Genomic DNA, 19,809 nt, shown 5'->3' on the forward strand with positions numbered 1-19,809 from the left:
AGGCCTACATGGATGATGGTGTGTCGTGTGTGTGTGTGTGTGTGTGTGTGTGTGTGTGTGTGTGTGTGTGTGTGTATGCGTGTGTGTTTTCAGTTTGTGTTAGAGATTTTGTGCAAGAAATTCATTCATCCGGGTACGTTAAATGAATAAATAAAGCCACTTATTACTGATGTACCTTCACGGCAACATGCAAGACCTTAACCTGTTAAGGGTTACGTAAATTCCATTTATCTGGATAAACGTCTATGTTTATGCACATGATTGTGAACGCAGTTCAGAAGTGCTCCGTTAGAGTATCCTGATCAGTAATAGGCTCTGTTGACTTACCACAGCCGTATTCGAGTCGCTTCCGACATATTAATAGATGGCACAGGCTGCAGCTTTACTTGTGTGATGTTCGTTATTTTGAAGGTTCGTTAATCCAAAAGTAAAATAAAATAAGGTTTGCTATTTCAAAGGTTAGTTATTAAAAAAACATGCTCAAATTCCAAACAACTAGATGTTTGCTAATCCGAAAAAAAAAAATCGTTTAGCTAATCAATAATTTGTAGCGTTATTCCGAATGTTCGTTATTCCGTAGGTTCGTAATTAAAAAAAGAAGAAAATGAAATAAGGTTCGTTATTTCAAAGGTTCGTTAATCCTGAAATGACAAGAAGTTGCGTACAATTGAACCTTAGGAAGTACAAACCTTATTACGCGCCCGCATGATTTTGATTCACACAGTTACTATAACTTATACGTCATCGATTACCGTAACGGAGATAGCGGAAATCATCAGGCTAGAGTACCAATCCAACAGCGCCCTCTGAATCCGAAGTGCGTGGAACAAAAAATCATAACTCTGCTCCGTGGGCCTGCCCCTTGCACCGCAGATGACAAACGGAGGTAAGTGAACAATGCAAACCTTTGCGTTTATGATATCCCCTTTGTAAAGATACAAAAGAAGTCCCGTCTCATACGGGGATATTTCCTTGTCATCAGATATGACATTAGTAGAGTCGCCTCCATTACATCTCCAGTGCCCTACGGTCAGGCATTTGCAGGCTCCGATGTTACAGGTAAAGGATGAAATACCCCGAACCATTCTTAAGACTGAAAATGTCTTTGAACAGTACAATGGTGATGATAACAACGATGAACATTATGATGATAACCCAACGCCGCGTGAGGTAGCCGGGGGGAAAAAGAGAAGATAGTCTGGTATTTAGGCGTAAACTTGGCAATACTCGCCGTCTATTGCTATCAATTTAATATGGATATTGCTTCAAAGTACAAGTATTGTAGATTACATACATCCTAGTATTCGCCAAGTTAAAAAAGGGGGAGGGGGAAGGTGCATAGTCCTTTTGGATAGGAGGGAGGTCAATTTAATGCTGTCACACAAAGCTGGTCTGAAACTAAGACTTTTGAACCCCCTGCAAAACGAGAAGGAGCTGAAGTCGTGCTTTCAAAATACATGATGTATCTCATGGCGTGGTGCATGACATACATTTGTAAGTCATGGGTCACGGGGGAAGGGGTAAAGTATACACACCGCAGTAGATACGAATAGGGGAAGAGTATATTAGTCAAAAACACTGCTGTGAATTGTGTATAAACATAAATGACATGAGCTCGCTTAAAATAGTGTTCTGCTCATGGGAAATAACCGTATCTACGGATTACGTCATTGTCTGTTTACCGGCGCCCGTCCCTGAAAAAGGAGGAGCGACTAAAGGCTTATCGCAGTCTTTAATGTTGATGATATTGTCTGTTGTGCTGACGGCAATCAATGCAGATGGGACTATTCGGAATTAACCCTCTGTCTCCGGCACATGAAGATGGCTATAGGGACCGAGGTGTGTTGCTTGCGATGTCCAAAAGCAGACGGGTTAGCGCTATTGTGTTTGCCTGAATAGAGCACGACTTCTTGGCTGGTTTCTTCTCTTTCATCGATTCCGTGCAGATCGATAGCCCTTTCACTCACCTGGCCAATCTAAAGGGAGAAGCCGTAGAAGTTCTCTACACAAAACCGCATGGAGATCACGCCGTTAATGTTTGTTTATAGCGGTTAAACCGCTATGTTTTCAAACGAATGGTTGTCTCGTGAATATCCCTGCTGGTGAGGATAAATATGTATGACATTTCGACGCCCTGCTGATCATGCGCTGCTTTTTAGTTCCATGAGCGTGACCATCGTAAGTATCCCCATCGTCACTCTTTAGCGGTGAGCTGTCACATTTGTCACTTTCGTTTCACTTCAGAGAGTAGCACTGAAATAGAAAGCCATTAGTCTTAGCGCTATCTGTATACATTTCAAGTGCCTTAATCTGTCTTTCCCGTGTTTGCCTATACTTATTGAATCATGGTTTCATAACTGCTTTAGGATATGGAAGCTGAAATCATAACTCTTCGGAACGGAAAATACGAACTAATCATGCAGCTGAAACAATCTTAATAAATGCATGGGTTGGTTACTTGGCAGGATTTTTTAGCTTTGTGTAGTCATTATGAATGTGTGTCACATATCACGTACGGCAATAAATGGAATTGTAAATCATTTCTCCTCTGTGATGAAAGTCTAATAGTTTATATTGACAGATACATTAACAGTTCAATTTGCACAACAGTTATATGTTTTTCTTTGAGACGGGACACTTATGAAGGAGCGATTTACAATCGTGTTATGTTTGTTTAGCATGTAGGCCTAATCAAAGGCAAGTAAAGTAGCTTGATGATACGGCTATTGATGGATAGATTTAGTCGCCATTAGTATTTTGTTGCGGGCCTATTAATGCAGTAAATCAACATTTGCCTACATGATACATGTACCTTCTAAGCAATCGTTGGCGAAAATATTGTTCATCGATTCAATCAGGTCCAGGTAATTTCCACAATCTTCAATAAAGTACGTACAATGCTGTCTGGTTGTGCTGAACATTTAACTCACTAGCTGTTTTCAAGTCTGATAATAACTTTATCACATTAGTCTGTGGGGCCACGCAAATTTCTTGTTAGACATGGATTATCAATTAACATCGTAAGGAAGAAGGTATAGATAAGTTTATTTGATATGTGTAAATTCTTTTTTAGAATCAATGGATAATATTCTGCATGTTATTAATGCTGAAAATAAATCTGTGTATTTGTTAGGTGATTTTAATTTGAATTTATTGGAGATATCTGTTTGTCATCATGTAAATAATTTTTTAGATTTATGCATGTCAAATAGTTTATACCCTTTGATTCATATTCCAACACGTGTTACACCCCAGTCAGCAACATTACTTGACAACATCTTTACCAACGTTCTTGATCAAGAAGTTGCAGGTGTACTCTTAGCAGATGTAAGTGATCATTTTCCTGTTTTTTCTGTGAGCAACATCTTATTGAAAAATAATAGTGATTCAGATATTTTTTTTACACGTGATATTAATTCTATGAATTGTGAGAAATTTGTTCAAGTGGTTAGCAACACGTGTTGGAATATTACACATGATAACTCAAATGATGCTTATAATGATTTTATTGAAAAGTTGACCAAAATATATTATGATTGCTTTCCTGTCAAGCGTGTTACAAATAAGAAAAAGTATATGCATAAGCCGTGGTTTAACACATCATTACGTAAACTTTGTAACAAAAAATGTATATTGTACAGGAAGTATGTTAAAAATCCAACTGAGTACAGATGTTTTAGGTACAAGCAATACAGAAATATGGTATCAAAAGAAATAAAGAAGGCTAAGATTTTGTATTTTAGAAACAAATTTGAATCAGCTACAGGTAGTATGAAAAAAATGTGGAATATAGTTAGTGATATGCTTGGTACAAGAAAGAAGTCAAATGCCCTCCCTAATGTATTAAAGTGCAATAGTAAAACTGTAACTGGGCAAGATGATATATGTTTTGCTTTTAATCAGTTTTTTATTGATATTGGGCCCAAACTTGCCTCATCTTGTAAACGAGTTGGTAATTATATGAGTAATATTAAAAGAAATGCAAGTAGTATTTTCTTTGAGCCATGTTCTCCTGATGAAATAATCCGGATTGTTAGTAATATTCAAAATGGTAAAAGTCCTGGGCATGATGAAATTGGTGTTCTGCCTATTAAAAAAGTTATTCATATTCTTTGTATTCCTTTATGTGAAATTTGTAATTTATCTATGTCAACTGGTGAAGTTCCTAATAATTTAAAAATTGCAAAAGTTATACCCATTCATAAAAATGAATCTAAGGACGATATATCAAATTATCGCCCTATATCTATTCTTCCTTTATTTTCAAAAGTTCTCGAAAGATGTGTTTTTAATCGAGTAATAGATTTTTTAGAAAAGTGTAATATTATAACTGACAATCAATTTGGGTTTAGGCCAAAGTATTGTGTATCTTATGCATTAGTTGACTTTCTTTACAAAATATTGAATGCATTGGAAAAAAAAGAAATAACTATTGGATTATTTTTAGATCTTAGTAAGGCTTTTGATTCCCTTGATCATCATATTCTTTTAGATAAACTTTATTGTTATGGTATGAGAGGTATTGTATACAAATGGTTTCAAAGTTATTTGGATAATCGTAAACAATATGTATCAATTAATGGTTATACCTCTAATCAAAAGACAATTAAGTGTGGTGTTCCACAGGGGTCTATATTAGGCCCTTTGTTATTCATTCTGTATATTAATGATATATGTAATGTGTCTGATCGTTTAAAGTTTATTTTATATGCAGATGACACCAGTGTGTTCATGTCCAATTCTGATATACAAATATTACAGGAACAATTTGCAAGTGAATTAAAAAAGCTAGTTTATTGGTTAGATATAAATAAGCTTGTTCTTAATATAAATAAAACAAATTTTATGTTATTTTTAAACAAAAAAGTACATAATGATTTTGTTTATATTAAAATCAATGATGTTTTTATTAAACGTGTTCCATATGTTAAGTTTTTGGGTGTAATAATTGATGAAAAATTGTCTTGGAACCAGCACACTGATGTTGTCTGCAACAAACTTGCAAAAAATATTGGTTTATTGTATAGATTTTATTCATATCCAAAAGAAGTTTTATTATTATTGTATAATTCTCTAATTCTGCCTTATTTGAATTATTGTATACAAATCTGGGCAAACTGTAGTGAACAAAATATGTTGAGGCTTTTTAAATTACAAAAGAAAGCAATCAGAATTGTATCTCATAGCGATTACCGTGCTCATACAATGCCAATATTTGATCGTCTGAAAATTCTTAATATTTATAATATGTATATATATCAAAGTGCAATATTTATGTTTTCATGTTCTCATAATATGCTACCTGGAGTATTAACTAATTACTTTAAGCTCAATAGCCAGGTGCATACATGTATAACAAGAAACTTTTTTAATTATCACTTGCCATTTGTAAGATTAAGCTCGTATCAAAAGTCAATATTTTATAATGGACCGAAAATATGGAATGCGTTACCAGAGGAAATAAAGTCAAGTCAGACTTTTACGATTTTTAAAACCCATCTTAAGCAGTATTTAAGTGACAGACAATCTTTAGAATAAATGTATCATAAAAAATATTTTTGATAAGATTATACATATACTTTTTGTTTAATGTGTTTGTGTGTCTATGTTTTGTTTTGTTTTTGTTTTTGTTTTTGTTTTTGTTTTTGTTTTTTTTGTGCTGCTGTTTGTAACTTTGTAATATATATGATATTCGTTTGGTACATGTTAAAGGACTTGGCTTCATATAAGGCACCGCCTTCCTGTCAAGTTCCTAATGCTTCATGATTTCTTATGTTGACGTTTATATTTTGTATCCGTTGCAGTCATATCAGTTATTTTATACAAATTTGACGACATGAATTTAAATGTTATGTATTTGTACTTATATGTAGTGTATTTTCTCTGTTTGTTTGTATGGTTTTTATGGAGTATTGAATAAATACAGAATCTCAATCCACAAGTTCTTATTCTTATTCCTTCTTGTACAGGACGTTCCGTTTTGTGACGGCATGTTAGCTTGAGGCAAGATTGAGGAAATGGCCAAAAGTCCAGAGCTGTGGCTGAAGAAGGTTGAAGAAGTCTCGGACAAGGGTGACATCCTGTGTAGTTTGAATAAAAACACGGTGCTGACCCACAGTAGCAAAGATGATAGACATTTCTACAGCAGGCTTAATGTGGCCAAGGGTACGGACACCGACATCGCCGGCTTCTCCGGGGATACGGTGATCGACAACTGCACGCGGTTCGGGCCCGACAGAGTCATCAATGTCGAGTCGGGGAACCGATTGATTATGTACAACGTGAACGGCCACTTCGTCAGCAACTTCACGATCAACAAGAATGGCAAACCTGCCAACGTTGATCAGATCACCGCCGTTGCTGTCGCTGATGACGTCGTGTTCGTCGCCGAGTTCAAACGCTACAACGGAAACATCCTCGTGGTGAAATACGCCACCGGGGAAGCTGCCATGTCCCTGCCCGTCGACGAGAAGGTGAAAGCGATCATCCCTGTGAGTACGGGCTTGATCCTCGTGCGGTTCAAGGAACGTATTGTCGCGATGGATTTCTACAACTACCCTCGCGTCGACACCACTCCCGTAATGACAGTCGGGCGGACGCTCGTCAACACTTGCGTCAAAGGACCTCACGACGAAGTGTACGTACTTTTCGTCAAGGGCATCACGCCAAAGGTGCTCGAAGTCGTCGTGCTTGACGACAGCTACGAAGAGATCCGGCGAACAAAAATCACACACACCATGTCAATCCTAAGTCTGAGGGCGTTGTTCACGTCTTCAGCTGGTTATCTCATCATACAGATGGGCAACATCATACACATCTACAAATCCATGATGGAAGGACTCAAGTGAGTCATTTATTTCCACTTTGATGTGTTGCACTGCGAAGTCTGTGGTATTCTCCTTGAAATATGTATGTAATGATTATCCACACCTCAACACATCGTCTCTCTTGAAAATCAGATCAGATCATGGACAGCTCTTTGATGGTCTTTGAATACAAAGACTTTCATGGAGATATAATTTGTCAATCATAACCTCAGAAAGTGCCTGTTTGTTCCCACAGATGATGATTGATCTGGTTCCATGACATTTGCTCCTGCGACAATTACTCCCATGATATATCTGCATGCTAAGCCAAACGTAAATTCAACCCATAAACATAACCCTAACCCTAATCCTAATTCTCACATCAAACTAAACCTAAAACCCTATCACAACCCTAACCCTAACCCTAAGTCCTTAGAGAAAATAAGACCGGAGCAATTGTCGCAGGAGCAAATGTCGTGTCACCATTGATCTATATCTATGTGTCTTGTCAGACAGGATATGAACAAAGGCTCTTGTCACAGTAAACAGCTAGCATGTAAAGCGTTGCTTGGAAAATTGCCTTAATCCTGATTATTGGAGTGACTTTCAGAAATTGATTAAACTAACAATCTTAGGAAGGACGCCAGTTACCTGTTGCGTGAAGACGGTTTAACACACACGTATCAATTCTAATTTGGTGTCGTTGAAATGCACACAGTCAAGTCTAATGCACTCTACTGACTGGAAATGTAATAAGGATAACCATGAAATATACACGCCAGAAGGATTTACACGCCATAATGATAATCATGAAATATGTGTTTTGAGAGAATAATCCTCCCATTCTCATAAAGACTGCTTTCCTGTCCAGAAATTAATGTTGTCTATTCTTAAACAAAGTAATGATGTAACATTTTCAGGAAAAGCAAAACGCCCGGAAGAGAGGCAAGTGGTAAACGTCCGAGGAGGAAGTTGTTCGCCGATAACACCGTCCGCTCCGACCCTAAGAATCCTCAACGAGATACCAGTCAAGAACAAGTGTAAGTCGTTTGACTCACTGCGAATGAGAACAGACAGTGCATAGCAAAGGATGAATCTATATAGAAATGACCTTACAGGAGAGGCAGATGGTTAAACCGTTATTGTAGTGCTTATTTGCCATGGAGCTATGACATTTGGCTCATATGATTTGTAACAGTAAATGCGGAGACGTAGAGGATGCAACTCTGTGATTCCTATGAATGAATTTTCGATTAGATCTCAACTAAAAAAAAAAAAAAGCGTTTTCTACCCCCACCAAGGGAAAAATGCATAATGACTATCTTTATAATTCCCATTGTTGCAATCGTACACGTCACAATGATCATTCCGATGAAATTATGCGGTCAATCATGCTGTTTGGTCTTAAGACTGTCATGGTTAGGCATAATCTTTACACAGCAGAGTTAAAAGAATATACAAAAAAAATATGAAACATAACAATTTGTGTTATCATTGCAACTGATCGACAACCAGTTACAATGAAAACACCTCAACGGAAGAATTTCATGCATTTGAAAAATTTGTATTATGTTTCATTTGGCCGGCAATAAATTGCCGGCCTTGTATACTATATTACGGAGTTTCATGGCAAGTTTTCTTTTTTTTTCCCTGTACACGTGAATCTACCATGTTTGAGATAGACCACTTTGGTAAATAATGAAATTTGATCCAGGTAAATGATTGTGATAATCCTTTCCGAAATAACAAAACGATATGGGTGATTCTCCTTTACTGCAAACAAAAATGATAAACGAACAAAATTCTGCAACACTGAAAGGAGTTGTACATAATGCTTATCCCTCCACACAGTGAGAAGAAAACGCCAATTGAGTCAAAAGAAGACAAGGACCCTCCAGCTGAGACCTTGACAGCACAGAACATTGGACCTGTTCTTGTGGAGACCAACCATGAAGCAAAAGAACCCGACAGAACACAAACTTCCAGTGACATGTAAGTCTTCACACTATAAACTATAATGTCATCAAATTTAAAGAAAAATGGCTTTCCGTTCTGAGTATGTTCTGTATGTTTCATTTAATTGATGTCGCTTCACATCAGTCGCAGGAAATAAGGTAATGTGGGTATACTATTCTTTCTTTATTCTACAAGCTTCCTTTAACAAACATTCTACAGGCTTCATTTTTTTATGGTGCTCTATCTTTCCATTCTGATTTTACCAATACATAATTATTAGTGTTTCATAAGAAAGTGTAAGATATTTTGTGCTGTCTAGCCGACAATGTAGGTAGGTTGTCGAAGATAATGAAGTGGAAAACATCATGTTGTCTTTGTTTCGTTGTTTTTATTTACAAGAAATGGAAAAGAACAGGAGAAAAGGGAGAATGAGGGAGAAAAACAAAAGAAGGACAGTTCTAATAGGAGTGCTTCAAAACATTTTGGCCCCGGCCCCGGCCCCAGCACCGGCACCAGCAGTGACACAGGACCTGTGCTACTTGAGACGAAAGAAAAACCAGAAAAACGACGGTAATATAAATATGATATAATTTTATGTATATGTATATGAATGCACACACACACACACACACACACACACACACACACATATATATATATATATATATATATATATATATATATATAATATATTTCCAAACATCGATAAAGGTATAATGCAGATTGCCCAGGCTGCATTAGCACTTACGTTTGTCAGTAACCAATAGATTATTTTAAAGAAGAGAAAAATCTGGATTGGATAACACATTGTGGAGTTTTTGTAAGCATTACATTCAGCTTATCTCTCTGTTTTGTAGTCCTCAAGGAACTCCAGGGAGGGAAAAGGAGGATACCTTGTCGCAAGAAATGGGAGAGAAATTGACCATCGCAACCAAACAAACGATCCCACCTCTGGAGTTGGATAGGAATGAAGCAGGTAACCTTAAGTGAAGTCAAACATGTTAGGGGTTATCATGCACTCTGTCTTTGCGTGTGTTCATGTGCTTGCGGAAATGTCTGTGTGTGTGTGTGTTTGTATGTGCGTACATGTGTTTAACAGAGAGAGAGAGAGAGAGAGAAAGAAAGAGAGCAAAAGGAGGAGGAGGGAGAGAGAGAGAGGAAGAGAGAGAGAGGGAGAGAGAAAAAACCCAATATGATAATGCTGGAGACGAAAGCCGGTGGTCCCACTCCTATTCATGGGTTTCAGAATCATCAAACTCGATTGTGGAACAATTAGTGTAATAAGGAGCAATTGTGTTTGGAGTCCTGCTCCTATGACGTCAAACAACAACTTAAGTGTATTTTGCAACATGCATTATACATGGTCAAGATGTCATGGTGGAAGAAACAGCCATGTGTCGATGAGAAATGGTTTATGTGGCTTTTGCTGTCGGGGTTAAGGGCTTTTTGGACGCTACCAACCGTGCCTATGGCTTTAGGAATCCTTTTCTTCTCCATTTATATTGTGCACACTATTTAGTCTCAGACTTTTCACTACATTTTTGGACGAAAAGGTTAGTTTAAGTTTGAAGGTTAAAAACCTTTAGATCTTGAGCTACTTGCCATGATGTCACTTTCTGTCGTTGTGATAACCCTTGAAAACAAGTTGCAAACACTCAGTGTATTTGCTTCATATCTGATCTATGCCAAAAATATCTTAATTACAACACAGGGAGGGCTAGCCCCGTCTTCGTATCCAAGTACATAGGCACGGAAGGTGGAGAGATCTCGAGCAAGACGTACGGGTTCTCTCTCAAGGTACCACCAGGCGCCATCCCGCGAGGTCAGAGGAAGAAGATCGGCGTCGAGCTGTCGAGAGAATCTGGCGGCTCGGCGGCGGCGGGCAGCGGCTTCTGCATTTCGCCCGACGTCCACTTCACTCCAGCGGGAATGATGCTGGAGAAGCCCGCCACGCTGACCCTACCCCACAGCCTCAGCTCGTGGTCGCAGGACATGGAGGTCTTCGTCCACCATGAGGATGACGCCGTCAGGACCGGCGGAAATGGAGCACAGAGGCTTTCCCGGCGTAAGTTCGCGTCACATTATTTATAAGGGTTTCACCAATTTAACCTTTCGTGTCTGAATCCTACCCTCTTGCACTAGGAGTCATGAACCAAACGTTCTTCTCTTTTTCAAAAAAATTTTGAAAGAAAGTTCCTTTTTGTGTGAGTGTGCATTTGAAGAATCGTTTACATCTCCAGAGGGAAAGGTTTGCAGTGGAACCATGGTGTTCTAACTTGGTCATGTTTACAGACAGTTGGTGGCATGTGACCAAATTGTTCTCTTTGACGTCATAAAGTTCACTTGTATATCTCGGCGGGTAAATACCAAGTCAGAATGCTAGTGGGAACTTCGAGCAATTTAAAACACCTGGATTTGAAGAGACAGAGACTTCTATTACTTGGAAGCGAGCATTTGTTGTGGGTTCCAGTGGAAATTCGCTACAGTGTTTTCAAAGCATGAAACACAAGCAGTGTTTCTACAGAGAATAGTCATTTTGACTCCAGAGGTATCTTCTTCGGGGAAGAATGAACTATTGTATTCTTTAGTTGCAGTGCTGGTCGTTGTGCATACCTGTTGCTTGAGAGATAGAGAGAGAACTCGTGGGATGTTCTTGCATGAAACATTACTGAAAATGCAGCATAGTGTAGGCCAGTAAATGAAGCCACAGTGGTGATAATGGGAGTTCTCGGCATTCATAATAACTACCTGCATGTCTTCCCTCTTTCGTCCTCCCACCTCGATTCCATCCACCCAGCGAGATGTTCAATAGATGAAAACAAGCTAGAACTGGAGATGGAACGCTCGGGGAAGTACTCCGTGTCGGTCATGGGCAGCGAGGTGTACAAGAAGTTGTCTCTGCGTCCATTCATCCCAAAATGGATGCCGGCGACAAGGAAACCAATCATCAATGTCATGATATACGATCACACGGAAGGCATGGACAAGGTTATTTCATGAACAGTCTGTTTAATTTATTTGCACTGATAACTAAGTCTTTTGACTCATCAGGGCTTCTTCCTGAAAGAATGGCGCTGAGCACAGCGTGCATGTCGACATTGTTACGCATTATATCTTCTCATTATTGAAATTTTGTCCGTTTCCGTAATTTTATTGCAAAAAGAAAGTAAAGTTTGTTTCACTTGTGGCAACAGTGTGGCACATTTTGAAACACGCTGTGGAAATGTTTCTGCCCTTTCTAAGCTATACTGTGAAACACTTTATTCTACGTTTCCATGTAAGTAATATATCAACAAAAGACCTTGTCTGGAAACATGCAAGTTAAGCTGAGTTTACCGGAAGGTGCATACCAGTGTTTTTTGTTAATCGTAGTAATTTAGCAGCGACTGATAGTTGATGTCATTGACAGAATCATGGAATACTTTTTCGTGGGCGTATATCAGTGATCTGAAGAAAAATAGCCGAAAATCGTCATGAAATATATGTGACAGTTTTTTAGATATTCCTTTAATTTGGTCACATAATTGATGATCACGGTATTATAAATCAGCACAAGTGAACACGCGTTTGCATCACATTATTATGTCTTCTAAATCCGATAGGGATGAGGTGTCTAGGTGTGCCGATAAATTATATCACGTAAGCCTCAAAGAACTATCACGTCAAAATGCTAATTCAATACTTTAAGACATCCTGCCGTTAGTGATGACAACGGTTAAAAGGAATTACGTTTTCATTGTTATCATCATTCTTAATCAGTCTTTCTTCCAGTTAGTCTGGATCCAGTCCGTAATGATAAGGAACACAAAGCACGATTTTAATTCTTTGTTATATTTACTCGACTGTTCGATGTGGCATAGATGATGTTGGAGGACATGGCTGCCACCTCCCCTTATGCCGTGAAACCAGCGCACATCGGCAAGAACTTCGTCCTAAAGCTTCGCATGGATGACACTAATGACATCGTCGTGAAATGCCAAGATGGCGAAAGCGTGGAGGTAAGACGCGTCCAATGACAACCCGGCCTCGATGGCTATTTTATTTAAGTCATGCAGGCCTAACAATTTCCCGAAACATTGAGCAAAGATGGAAATACATGATAAAGGAAAATGCAAAATGTTGGCTCTGATTGTATATAAACATCGGGTCATTCGTGAGGCTACTTAAGTCATTGTATGACCGGAGATGGAACTTCCCAGGCTGTGGCAGAAACTTCTCGAGCCGTTGCAAAATCTTCGGCAAGCCCCAACCCCCACCCCACCCCCCCCCCAAAAAAAAAAAAACCCGAAGATCTTGCAAAGCTTCATATTCGTATTAGCATCCTGTGTCAAACTCAAGACAGTGTGACGCCAGCCTTACGATCTGATGGAACCTTTTTCTGTTCATTTGGTAGTCTTGTCATCATATAACACTCCTTTCTCCAACTGTTCATGCCATTCGTAATATTGTCGTCAAATAAGTTTCCTTTACAACTATCATTACCATTAGTATTGATATCAAACGATTTTGGCTATAACTTCAAGAAATGTTATGCGACCTCGACAAAGACGTTTTCTTACTCCATTGATCATAATCTAATATGCAACGATCTTCTGTACGTAGGAGAAGACTCTGTCAACGTGTGACGTCATTGAGTTCCACCGCAATTCCGTGGACTTTCAGGTGAACTGCACCAGACACCAGTCTAAGGACGTGAAAATCTTCGTGACCTTTGGCACCAAGACAGTCGACATGATCTGCCACGTGAACATTCCTTCTCACGGTAAGAAGCACCATTTTCGATCTATGACTGCTAGTTCCATGTTTTAGTAGAGCTGTTGCTGTTATGAATGAACTTCAAAGAGGGAGGGCGCCCTATGCATTACTTCCGAGATTCGGATAACCTTTAAGCGATGTTTCCCCCGTCATTAGACACCCCTTTCTGCAATCAGTTTTGCAATCATAAGAACAAGTGAAACATGCACATGGTATGTGCAAGGAACTCTGTGTTGGAATTAATGATGTCTGTAACTTATATGACAGTGGGTTTAATGCTATACATGAACATGATTCGCTATGGGGAACGAAGGATTGTCGGATCGTACCATTCTATTCACGATATCCTATTGTTTTTATTACGATATATCTCATAAAGTGGCATTACATAACATCATTACATAGCACAACGTCACATGATATTCAAGATGAAATGTCTTTTCATTATTTTGCTCCAGGTCGGAGGACATCTAGTCAAAGTAGTTTTTCTTTTCTGAGCCCAACGGTAGAGGGCGAAGGAGCACTGTGAGTACTGTAAACTCCGGTATCTTGTCATAATCTCTCGAGCGTGGCATATTATGAATGCATTCCTATCCTTTGCTATAACTTCCTTTTTCCCCACTTATTCTTTTCATAACGGGTATAGATGTATACTAATCTTAATCTATGCTCATATCAATTGTCATGCTGTGTGTTCGTACTAGGTACTGTTTATGACATTATGATTCTTGTGTATGTCAAAGATTAAACGCACGCTCGAGAAACCGACGAAAACGATTTGAAGTAAGCACATGGTAGCTTCTCCATGAATGCAAATGTCTCATATACATAACGGTTTACAAACAAAATGCATATGTTTTCGTGTGCGTATACTCATGACTCTTATACTGACCTTAACCACTCAGCGGTGGTCATTTATCAAGCAGCATTATGATAATGGTCTTCTTTTCCCTGGGCTGCCTTTGAGTCCAGGCACTGTTTGTCCACAGGGTCAGCTATCATAGCCCTGTGGTTGCCAGATCGTTGTCTATAATATTTGAGTCAAGATTTATATACCACCTACCAGCGAACAAACAAACAAACAAACAAACAAACAAACAAACAAACAAAGAAGCATTGTCCAAAGATGTACGCGCCTGCCTGAATTCGAACACAAGATCTTCCATTGATATGGATACGCCTACGTATCTGGCTAGTAGTCATCAGCCCTAGAAATGTTTATTCCCATATCTCATCTGCGCGTCATGTCCGGAGATGTATTTTTCCGCTTCTGTTGTTTTCACTGCAGCCCGTCTGGACAGGATGACGACCGACCGAACGACGTTCCCGCCCAGACTCTTCGGGAAATGGCGTGTGAGGTGCCGCACAATTACTACATCCCGCTGGGCTTGAAACTGGGACTCGAGAAGGCCAAGCTGGACTCGTTCCTGATGAGCTGCGCCAACGACTCCGAGGAGGCCACGTACCGGGCACTGGAGGCCTGGAAGAATCGCCAAGGACTCGACAACAGGGAGAAACTGAAGAAGATCTTAATCGAAGCAGATCTCAGAAGGATCGCAGAGAAATATCTCTCCTAAGTAGATATGACTTAAGGTTACCTTTTGAAATGTTCCCGGTAAGGCAAGGACTAGTGTGGCAGCTGAGGTGAGACCCCATAAATTGGGAAGCTACACATATCAAGAAAGAAATAGAAATGAAAAATAAAATGGATGACTAATGGATCTGAATGGGTGAATCGGGAAGGCCTCCAAAAGTGTCGCTAGAAGAAGAACTTGATTAATTCGTAATCAACATGGCGTCATCGATGTATTGGTTCAAGTTCGACAATCTCCGTGTGTGCAGCGTCTTCGTTGCAGTGAAGGACGGCGCTGCTTGTGATATTGGATCACCTATCATGCTTTTTTTATTTTTGGTCAGGGGCGGAATTTAAATTGAAGGGAGAGCCATAGGGCCTACTTTACTGAAACTCGGGACGCATGGTAAGCTCTAGAAAAAACAAGCCTAAACAATCGATGAACTTAAATGACAAAAGGAATCGAAACATGGTGAAGAATTGCAACGATAACATAAAACGTCACTACGGTGCAATACAGAGATCAGGGGCCCGTTGCATAAAACTTACCATTGAATTTCAATGGTAATTACCGTCAAAATTAGGCATCACAGCCAATCAGCATCAAGGATTATAAAATTTACCGCTAATTTGAAGACAGTACCGCTAGAAAGGAGCGGTAAGTCCAGCGGCAGGGGCGGCGCAGCCGTGGGGGCCGTGGGGGCCGTGGGGGCTCGGGCCCCCACACTTTTTGTGCACCATACAAAGGAATACATAAGGTGTCATCACTTTGGGCCCCCACACTTTTTTCAACCCGGAAGTACGTAAGAGGCACTACAATGGGAGGGGAGAGAATGAGCTGAGGACCTTTTTTTTTTTTTTTTTTTTTGCTTGTTAGCTCATGAAACCCGGAAGTGGGCCCCCACACTTTTGAAAACAGTGCGCCGGCCCTGAGCGGTAAGGGTTTTATGCAACAGGGCCCAGAATATGCATCTGCCCTTTTCCAACAAAGTTTCGACAGAATGTTTCAATGTAACTGCGGTCAGTACGACTGGCGTACGATATCATATCATATACAATACAATATTGTTTAGAAACAATACTGTGAATTGCTACTCAAGTGAGAATGCTGCTATAATTACTCAGTTTTGGAGACAGCTTTTGTTGTTGTTTGATTGGTCATCGTTATAGAGGCTCTTTTTAAAGTTTTAAATCTTCTTCCATTGCTCCTATAAACTTTCTTACTACCAATTGATCACACCCTGCAGTACATAATATTTCATATCAATCATTGTTACATACAATGTAGTGATCCCTTGATGACCTTACTTTAGATAGAAAGGACCAGAAAATACAAACAAACTGGTGTATATGAGATTTTCACAAATACCCAATAAATTATTTGGAAATTCCTTTCATCTTCCATACCCCTCTCACTGATTAAACACAACTTCAACTTTCAGGAGAGCAATAAAGATTGGTCATGTGGTGTCAGACCAGACAGGGAGATGTTGTACCGTTGGAGCTGTATGTTGACTACGCATTTCTGTTATTCGTTCCGTACAACACGTCGTACAATGAGTGTATTGTGAATAGAATAAGTTGAATCATCATGGCTTCCCGCCCGATATTGCCAAGGGGTTCCGTGCCGCTATGCTGCCGGTAATGATGGTAGATTTTTATGAAAATCACGCGATTCGGAACGCCTCGTCGTGTAAAGAAAGACGGTCTTGACAACAGTATATAAGATTAGATTATGTGGTGTTTTTTTTCTCTTACGAAGTGTGCTTCTTGTGATATGTGTCCAAGAAAAAAAGTCAAACGATAAAACAGGAACAAAAGTACACACTTCTTACAACCTTGTTTGTTTGTTGTTGCTTTTTGTAACAGTGCCTCAACCCAGTTCGGCATTAAAATACTTAACAATCATGACGAGTGTTTGCTGCCTCCTTTCCTACACACTTGTTACTGTGAAAAGAATGTTGGATACAGTGAATGAGAGAGGGGTACTGCTGGAACATTTGAATACGAGTTTTTGTGAAATGTCGTTCAAGCGTAATGATGAATACGTTGAATTCTTGCTCAAGTTCATTTCGATTTAAATGTCCTTGTTGTGCCTGACTGCAAAAATGGAACCATTGTGAACTAAGAAGAAGTATCTGAATACATTGTGTGCAGGTCTTTTTTTTTCTTTCACGTCAACAGATTCAGCAAAATTGCATCTGACGAAGCATGTTTACTTTTGGGAAGATCATTTGAAATGAAAAAAAATGAAGGCACCAGGTCATTTGGCAAGTGAACAAAAAATCAGTCGGTTGTATAGAGAATGAATAACAAGCTGTGATCGTTCCAGTGCGAGTCATCTGATGCAGTATAATCGCAAAATGTAATCAGAGCATCTTCTAATACTAAGTGGAGGAGGGATGTGGCGGATATTCAATTCTTCTGTCCCAACAAATTACAGCACATTTAGCCCTACACGCACGTTCGGACGCGCGCACACACACACACACACACACACACACACACACACTCACTCACACACACACACACACATTCAACTGTACCACTATGCACAAGCATTGTGAAACTACAGAGCTCACGCTGTATATTACTGCAATTTACTACCACATCGTGTTACCTTGTAGTCAAAGATAGACAGTTATTGAAGCTCCAGTTTCGACACGCAGTCGTGTTTCAGTGGCGTCATTTGGGTAGTAGGTATTGGAAAGAGAAGTATGAATTTGCCCTTTTTCAGTAGGACTACTGAGGTACCCACAATGTACACACACACACACACACACACACACACACACACACACTCACATATATATATATATATATATATATATATATATATATACATTGTAGTTGTTCCGCGTATTGGCAGTACTAGAAATAGCAATAATAAAGTCACAACAGAGGAATGCAGGGAATGCATTGATAGCCAATCTTGATTTAATGAATAATCCGAATTTTCGAGGAACCTTCCTCTTCTTCAGGGATGACAGTGCGAATATTCACAATGATTATTAATAATCATTGTGAATATTCATCTCTTAATAATCATCTCTTAATAATCATTGTGAATATTCGCACTGTCATCCCTGAAGAAGAGGAAGGTTCCTCGAAAATTCGGATTATTCATTAAATCAAGATTGGCTATCAATGCATTCCCTGCATTCCTCTGTTGTGACTTTATTATTGCTATATATATATATATATATATATATATATATATATACACACGCGTGCGCGCACATCTGTGTGTGTATATCTTTGGTGTATATACATATATATATATATATATATATATATATATATATATATATATATATATATATACATGTATATATATACAAGACAGCCACAAGACACCCAAGTAACTAACACGTCTGCTTAGCAGATAATAAAGCTGAGGAAGACCAAGGTCGAAAGCTTCGTAACAGCCGGCTTCATGCGACATCTTTTGTCATCTGCATTGTTTCGACTATAATGTATATATAGTTGTGACGGAGGAATAGCTGCTGGCAGACGTTGCAATATGTTCACTTTGCCTTTGATTCTCCCAAGCTTTCGACCTACTAATACAGGTCTTTTTCAAGGGCTTGTTTAAGGCGTTGGGAGGTGTACCTGATGCGTGAGGTGTCAATGGAGTGAGTGTGTGTATATAATAATACTAGTATATCATATATGTGTGTATGTGTGTCTGTACTAATGTTATTTGGCATTCCATGAATATAATTCATTTCCCTGTTTGTGATACGTTTTCATTTCGCATACACAGACATGACAGATGCACAGAATGTCATTGTATCATACAAATAGAGCCTTTACTATTGCTTTTTATGATGATAAACACGTTTTCAATTCTATTTTATTTTCAATGAAGAATATATCTAAGTATTAATGCCCAATGTCCATGTTAATGTTAAGACGGAAAATCCGGATTCGATAAATGCTCCCTTGAATGCAGTAATTGCTTGAAAACAAACTATCTTGCTATAGATTGTCATGAAATTCACAATTATACATTCAACCATGCACATGGATAGTTCGACATGCCTTAACGTATCCGTAGATCTCCTAATCCTATATCTGTTAAAATGATACGATTAGGAATGTGTGATAACTGTGGCAACACAAACCTGAACATTATTTGTATGAGTTGTTACATTTAAAAACAAATCCAGTTTCTTTGCAATGACGGGAGAGCAAGAGATACTCGGGTAAAATGCGGTGAGAAAGTGGGTTTCCATCAGATTTTCATGGAAATTGCTGGAACCCTCATATGCCTCACTTGAGCTCTATTCGTGTAATGAGCGATTCTAAGAGAAGGCTACACAGGAATTAAAATCGATCGATGGATTAAATGCCCGTATGTACATGCTTTATGAAAAATATTGTGGTATTCATTTGGAACCAACAAAAATAATGTAATCATACTATCTCTGGAATCTTGGTCTTTTCCAAATTTCAGATTTTATTGATGAAGGACTATCAATGTCTCTCATACTCAGCAAGTTAATGATCCGCAAGAGCATTCTCTCTTTCCTGACTTCATTTTCAGTAGATATTCATACAGTTGTTGATTTCTACAGAATGCAGCATAACTCATAATGTGATATCAGTTGTAAGATATTCTGATATAGACCTACAATAATTACAAGATGCATTCAAAACTTGAGGATTTCAAATTACATTCTCCATTTAGCACGAGCTGTGAGGATGGCGTGGCGA

The 19,809-nt window shown here is 38.9% G+C and overlaps 1 protein-coding gene across 1 annotated transcript; it reads left to right on the forward strand.

Moving 5' to 3' along the window:
* The first annotated feature begins 6,017 nt into the window (after positions 1–6,017).
* LOC139721646 (uncharacterized) lies at positions 6,018–15,094 on the forward strand. The gene is made up of 10 exons (XM_071632976.1): positions 6,018–6,844; positions 8,658–8,798; positions 9,162–9,332; positions 9,620–9,738; positions 10,474–10,827; positions 11,560–11,750; positions 12,623–12,760; positions 13,365–13,524; positions 13,976–14,042; positions 14,806–15,094. The coding sequence occupies exons 1-10, from the start codon at positions 6,018–6,020 to the stop codon at positions 15,092–15,094; spliced, it is 2,457 nt and encodes an 818-aa protein (XP_071489077.1).
* The last annotated feature ends 4,715 nt before the right edge of the window (positions 15,095–19,809 follow it).

This window comes from Diadema antillarum, unplaced genomic scaffold (genome assembly GCF_040938485.1).
Source record: "Diadema antillarum isolate AM-2024a unplaced genomic scaffold, OU_Dant_1.0 scf00000146, whole genome shotgun sequence".
In the NCBI taxonomy this organism is placed as follows: Eukaryota; Metazoa; Echinodermata; class Echinoidea; order Diadematoida; family Diadematidae; genus Diadema; species Diadema antillarum.